This window comes from Arvicanthis niloticus, chromosome 1 (genome assembly GCF_011762505.2).
Source record: "Arvicanthis niloticus isolate mArvNil1 chromosome 1, mArvNil1.pat.X, whole genome shotgun sequence".
NCBI lineage: Eukaryota > Metazoa > Chordata > Mammalia > Rodentia > Muridae > Arvicanthis > Arvicanthis niloticus.
In genome coordinates this window covers 19,554,489-19,560,880 of record NC_047658.1, presented here as the reverse complement: position 1 = coordinate 19,560,880, position 6,392 = coordinate 19,554,489, and the positions used below count along the sequence as shown (strand labels likewise).

Below are 6,392 nucleotides of genomic sequence, written 5' to 3'. Positions count from 1 at the left end.
GGACTTTTATGCTGTAAGGGGTGGGACTTGGGACTAGGATGGAGCGGGACTGCAGGCAGAAGGGTGGAGTCAGAGTCCTGTAAAGAGCATAACTATAGGGGAGATGGTCACGGTCTGTAAGGGGCGAGGATTAGAAGGAGCTGCCGGAGGGTTTAGTGAGAAGACGGGGCTTTGGGTTCAGGGGCAGGCCCTGTTATTTTAAAAGAGCCAAGTGAGGTGCTGGGGGATTGACTTGGATGCCTCGGAGAGACCCCCGCGGGAGGTTGATGTGGGTTGCGATGTGGGTTGCGTGCAGCTCGGAACTATGGGCAGTGAAAACTGAAGGGAACGTTTAGAAGACTAGACCTTGGGACTAGGCGGGGTCCTTCGGTACTAGTCCAAGAAGTGCGTGCCTTGGACTGGTTATTTGGGGAATTCATGATTTGGAGGAACGCTCACCACTATCTCAGTTCCTACACAGGTTCACTACGCATGTGCAACCAACGGTTTGGGGGCACGTAGGGCAGAGCCGGAAGTAGGAGTGGGCGGAACCTCCAGCGGTCCCATCTGGCCAAACTCTTCATCCCACGTGGTCTTCTTGCATGCGAGCTGTGGACGCCACTGCCTGAAGGCTGGGTGTGCCCGACGCCTGCGGTTTCCTGTGGGAGGAAGTGGCTGCGATGCAGCCCTCCTCCGAGGCTCGGGCAGGGGAGATCCCACCACCACCCTTACTCTCCAGATACTTCTACTGGACACTATTGTTGGGGATTCCCTAAACGCCTCCCTTGGGTACCCCAAGTACCGAACTTTTCCAACTCTTAAGGAATGTTAAAACTGTTCCCAGCTGGCTCCCTCAGCCCATTAGCTTCCTTGCTCCTGGTTCCGACACTCCTCCCAGGCCTGGGATGCAGCCTCCTGTCCCTGCTATCATAGAGAAGTACAAGACTCCATCCCAGACCCCAATTTTGTCCTCAGTGACCCACTCTCTACTCTCTCCAGGGCCAGAGTTAGACTTCCCCATGTCTCTGTCCCTCTCATCCATCCATCCTCATGTAAGATTCCAAACTTTAGCTTCGGACTCACTGGACCTAAGTCTTTGCCCTTTCTCCAATTACTAGAGCCTCTGAACCATAGTTCCCTTGACTCCACTTGGGGCTCCAAAGCCTGCTATACGTTGTACAGAATTGCCAAGCACTGCTCTAGATCTAAGCCACCCACTATGCTATCCCTCTTTTACAGATGGAGAAGTCATCAGTAATGCCTGTGATCGCACAGCCAGTGAGTGGCTACACAGAGTCCATGCTGTGTGGTACCCAGCTCCCAGTCTCCCAGTCACCAGTCCAGCTAGTCCTCATCCCTGCGGGCTTGTCATCACACCCAGCTCTGGCCCCATCATCCCGGTCCCCAGCCCTAAATTCATCAGAACTAGGACTTGGTCCCCGACCAAGGGATGCAGATATACTCAGTCATTACCCACACCCCCTAACTCAGTGCCCTGAGAATAAATGATGATAGTTCACACTAAAATCCTGGGACTAGAGTGCTGTGAGAATTCTAATGGCCTCCCACAGCACTTACAGTAAAATCCTGATTCCTCCATGAATTTCCAAGTGAATCCTCTGATGTCCCACTCACCACACCCTAGGCTCCATGTGCTCCAGCCACACTGGCCCTTCTGTCTGCTCTCCAAACAGCCGGCGTCTCTTCTCAGGGTCTGGGATATTTTCTTTTCTCTCTAGTGTCCAAATGACTCAGGTCAAATATCACCCCCTCCTCCAAGAGGCTTTCCAGGATTATCCTTTTTAAATTAGCATCCACCTACCTAGTCATTATTGCCATCATTCTTATTTTCTTTACTGACTGTGTGTTATACCCACTATACAGATTAGTAAACTGAGGCCCAAATAAGTGGCATAATCTATCCCAGGTCACACAACCAAGAAATGGTGACATTAGCATTCATAAAGGCTATACCCTACTCCTTTCCATAGATTTCATACTTTTTGTCCTGCCATGAGCCAGCCCAAAGTTTGATCTGTGTCACAGGATCTGGCCTTCTGCAGATTCTTGTGTCATCTACTCTGTCCCAAACTTCATCAAAGAGAGCAGGCATCCAGTCCAAGGAGGTAACATGCCCCACCCCAACGCCCAAGGCCTTTTTATCTGAGCCCTGAAAGGAGGTCCCAGAATATGCCTACTGTGTGACTGGGTGGGCAGAGAATAAGGAACCAAGATTTTGTGCCCTCCCCTGACTGGAGACCTCAGCTGGGCGAGGCTAAAGTGGATATAAAAGGGTTGGTATATATTGAGAGTCGAGAGAAGCAGAAAACCACCAGAGGAGAGACAGAAAGGGAGGGAGAGAGAAAGCAGAGGGAGAAGGGTGGGTATTAAGGGGTGGGAGGAAGGCGGTGAGGGAGGCGGGGGCCTCAGAGTGGAAGGAGGGAGCAGAAGGGCGGGGCAAGAGGCCCAACGGAGAACAGACTCCAACTCTGACTTCTTCGACTCTCGGTAAGTTTTCAATCCGTTATTCAGATGGGACTTTATTTACTAAACAGCATGGCACCATGGGAGGGGCACCTTAGGCAGGAAGAGACCCTCCACCCTTAGCTCCAGAGGAGACTGGTAATTGAAGAAGTGATCTCTCAGCCTTTGTGGTGGGAATACAGGAAGGGGTAAGGCCGTCTGTGAGACTTGTGGTCCCAACAGAGCCCACCATGAAGAGTGTCCTGTGGCTTCTCCCTGGGGTCTTCCACTCCCTCCTGAGGTTAAGGGGTGCAGGAGGGTTCCCAGGGCTGCCTGAGTTCTCTGGACACTGAAGGGTGGTAGGAGGTGGTCTCTCCACCAGACCACACCCTTCCTGCTTCAAATCCATCTCCCTGAGTATCCAGCGCCAGCGCCTCGGGTCTGCAGTCAGGTCGGGTGAGGACCACAGAGACTCAACCAGGGGCTGGCATTTCCCTGGTGCTAGAGGGAGGGGGGATGAGTCACACATGACTCACCCCAGGAGAAGAGAGTGAGTGACTCAGGGATGCCTGTCCTGGGGGCAATTCCTGCTCCTGATGGATTGGAGAGGGGTGTCAATTTAACTTTTCATAAAGTGACCCACACAGCCCAGGGACAGGGCACTGAAGACACACCAACTCATTGTTAGTCCTGTCCATTCCCCTGTCTCCCAAAGTCCATCTAGGACATACTCTGCCTCCTCCAGGAGCAGGAGTCCCCGGGCTTACCCTTCTCCCCAGGGAGGAACTGCTCAGTCCAGCCTTTCTCCCTCACACCAGAGACTTGCCAAGCCTCTTCCCGCAGACTCGAGTCCTCCCCAGCCTTCCTCTCTGGGTTAGAAAGCTAGACCCCTGCCCTCTTCCCCCAGGATTGAGCCACACATCTGGCAGCCATGTCACTCCTCCTGTTGGTGGTCTCTGCCCTCCACATCCTCATTCTTGTCTTGCTTTTCGTGGCCACTTTGGACAAGGTAAGCTTCCAGCTGGGAACCCCAGCTGTAGCCCATCTCTAAGCCTCCACCTCCTGCTTCTGCCTCTGCCTCTGTGCCTCCACCTCCTGCCTCTGCCTCTGCCTCTGCCTCTGTGCCTCCACCTCCTGCCTCTGCCTCTGCCTCTGCCTCTGTGCCTCCACCTCCTGCCTCTGCCTCTGCCTCTGCCTCTGCCTCTGCCTCTGCCTCTGCCTCTGCCTCTGTGCCTCCACCTCCTGCCTCTGCCTCTGCCTCTGTGCCTCCACCTCCTGCCTCTGCCTCTGCCTCTGTGCCTCCACCTCCTGCCTCTGCCTCTGTGCCTCCACCTCCTGCCTCTGCATCTGTGCCTCCACCTCCTGCCTATTCCTCTGCCTCTGCCTCCGTGCCTCCACCTCCCTACTCCTCCTTTTCCCTACTTCTTTCCCCTAGCCTTGCCCACAGCTGGCCCATCAGGTGCCTCCATCCCCACTTTCCCTGACATCTTTGATCCTGCTTCTTACCTCACCCTCCTCATCTCTGTCCCTTCCAGTCCTGGTGGACTCTCCCAGAGAAGGAGTCTCTGAACCTGTGGTATGATTGCACGTGGAACACCACCAGTCAATCATGGGCTTGCAGTAATGTCAGTGAGAACGGTGAGCATATGGTTGAAGGCAGGGAAAGGCCTGCCAGGACCAGGGTTGGAAACCTAGCCTAGGCAGTGAGCACCAGGGGGGGTGGGGGGGGGCGAGGGCGGCATGGGCAGCATGGGCGGCTTGTCTGGGTGGAAAGGCACTGCCTCTGTTCTGATAAATCCAGAGAGGGCAGAGGCCACATGCTGTAGCTTAAGGAATGGAGAGAAAGCTCCCTGAATTCTGAAAAGACTTTTCAGAGTTGTAAAGAAATGGAGCTAGTGTTGTGAATGTGGGAGCCATTCATTGAACCTGCGGGAGAATAGGGAAAGGCCAGAATTCTAAAGAGATGGACTTGCCTCCTTCCAGGGAGGGTGGGAATGGAGTTCACCAGTAAGATGTTTGTTCGTCTGGTAATCCTTGTAACATGGACACCCCTGAAGCTTGCCTGGCTGAACCTGGAGTAGGTAGAGACCAGCCCAGTGGGGACAGAGGGTCCAGCTGTGACCTCACCTGTGTCGCCCCCTGTAGGCTGGCTGAAGGCAGTGCAGGCGCTCATGGTGCTGTCGCTCATCCTCTGCTGCCTGTCGTTCATCCTCTTCATGTTCCAACTCTACACCATGCGGAGAGGAGGGCTCTTCTATGCCACCGGCCTCTGCCAGCTTTGCACCAGTAAGCACTTTCCCCAGCTTGGGGAATGGAGGCAAGGAATGGGAGTCGTCCACTCAAGGCTCCAAACGTAAAGTGTCCTCAGGATCCTAACCCTCTCCTGAGAGCAGCCTCTGTGACCTCCATGGGCTAGTAGAGTTGTGCTTCTCAGAGGTTCTGTGGTGAGCCAGCGCCTGAGAAGTAGGTGTTGGAAAATGGTTTGGGTTCCAGGGATGAAGGCAGCTAAAGGGTCCACAAAAGGAATGTTCTGGATCATATCAGCCAACTGCGGTTTCTTGGGCACCTGTTCAAGGAGTTGGGTTTTTTCTCTTCTCCCACTACTGGGGCTATAACACAGGGCCTGTGGCATGACAGACAGACTGTCATCTCTGAGGCATGTGCCCAGCTCCACACTGGTGGGCTCTGGGCATGGGTTCTCAACACTCTTTTTTTTTTTTTTTATTGGAAATAGGTTTCAATAAATCAATAAATCATCCTAGCTGGCCTTGAACTTTTTTATCCTCATAGCTGAGAGGGCAGGTGTAGGCCATTATGTTCCACTTTTTTTTTTTTTTTTTTTAAGGTCAAGTAAATTGGGGATGAGATCAGTGAGATCTGAGAGCACGGCTTTTTTTTTTTTTTTTTTTTTTTTTTTTGCTCCAGGTTGCAAAGGGCTGAGTTAATCATGGTGGTTTTGAAAACATCTTCCTGGGCTCCCAGAGCCCCCCACCCCCATTTTACTCTCATGTTTGCATGTTTGCCTCATGAAAAACTCAAAAAAGATTCCATGGATGCACAGCTGTCATGGCCATCTCTCGCAGATGAGCAGATAGGGAGCAGAGGTGGTGGTGTTTCTGGGAGACTACTGAGGACCGAGGACAGTACAGCCTCCTGTGCACCCAGCCTCACACTGCTGTTGGTGGTTCCGTTCCCCAGGTGCAGCTGTGTTCTCCGGCGCACTGATCTATGCCATCCACGCTGAGGAGATCCTGGCGAAGCACCCGCGTGGGGGCAGCTTTGGTTATTGCTTTGCCCTGGCCTGGGTGGCTTTTCCACTCGCTCTGGTCAGCGGCATTGTCTACATCCACCTACGGAAACGTGAATGAGCACTGTGTCCCCTAGAAAATAAATCCATTTAGCCACAAGCCTGACTTCTTCCTTAACAACGCCTGTCCTCTTTGGTCCACCAAGAGCTCAACTCCAGGCTCTGCGCCCCGGGACACTGGCTGGAGCCAGCTTCCCCAGGGCACCCTACCTAGGTAAGAAGAGGATGCACCCTCTCCTCCCTGAAGGCCTCCTTAGAGTTTAGTGTCAGTCCCTCTCCCAGCTCCAGCTTCTGCGGCCTCTCAGGAACCCAGGCTGCGTGCATTTCTGAGTTCATGGTCTCCTGTACCTCTCCTGACCCAGGCACTGCATGACTGCTTGTTTTCTTTGCAAACCATTCTCCCCTCCTTTGTAGAACCTAACCCTTCCTCACCAACAAAGGCCACCTCTACACCAATATGACACCCTCCTCTACTCTCAGGCAATGGGTCCCAGCTGGATTTCCCAGGCACCTACTTTCTGTGTGCCATTGTGTGACAGACAATCTTCACTCTTCACCGTGTCTTCCTGTGTGAGACCTAGACTTGCAGGCAAAACTCTCCTCAGGCATGAGTGCTTCTAAGAGTCCAGTCCCAGACCCAGCC

At 53.5% G+C, this 6,392-nt stretch overlaps 1 protein-coding gene across 2 annotated transcripts; it reads left to right on the top strand.

The window, feature by feature from the left end:
• The first annotated feature begins 40 nt into the window (after positions 1-40).
• On the top strand, positions 41-5,849 carry Emp3 (epithelial membrane protein 3 (MAM blood group)). Of its 2 annotated transcripts, none has more exons than XM_034505459.2 (5): positions 41-2,487; positions 3,350-3,451; positions 3,978-4,080; positions 4,588-4,728; positions 5,641-5,849. In XM_034505459.2, exons 2-5 carry the CDS (start codon positions 3,374-3,376, stop codon positions 5,808-5,810), a joined length of 492 nt encoding a protein of 163 aa, XP_034361350.1. In that variant the 5' UTR covers positions 41-2,487; positions 3,350-3,373; the 3' UTR covers positions 5,811-5,849. The 2 variants fall into 2 exon arrangements, with proteins under 2 accessions (XP_034361350.1, XP_076790512.1); XM_076934397.1 differs by lacking the exon at positions 41-2,487 and adding an exon at positions 2,522-2,651.
• Positions 5,850-6,392: the final 543 nt, after the last annotated feature.

Bases quoted from the DNA above. Each gene is read 5' to 3' on its own strand.
- Emp3 (XM_034505459.2), top strand. From the start codon at position 3,374: ATGTCACTCCTCCTGTTGGTGGTCTCTGCCCTCCACATCCTCATTCTT. The intron at 3,452-3,977 runs GTAAGCTTCCAG...TGTCCCTTCCAG, and splicing joins TCGTGGCCACTTTGGACAAG to TCCTGGTGGACTCTCCCAGA. The intron at 4,729-5,640 runs GTAAGCACTTTC...TCCGTTCCCCAG, and splicing joins CCTCTGCCAGCTTTGCACCA to GTGCAGCTGTGTTCTCCGGC.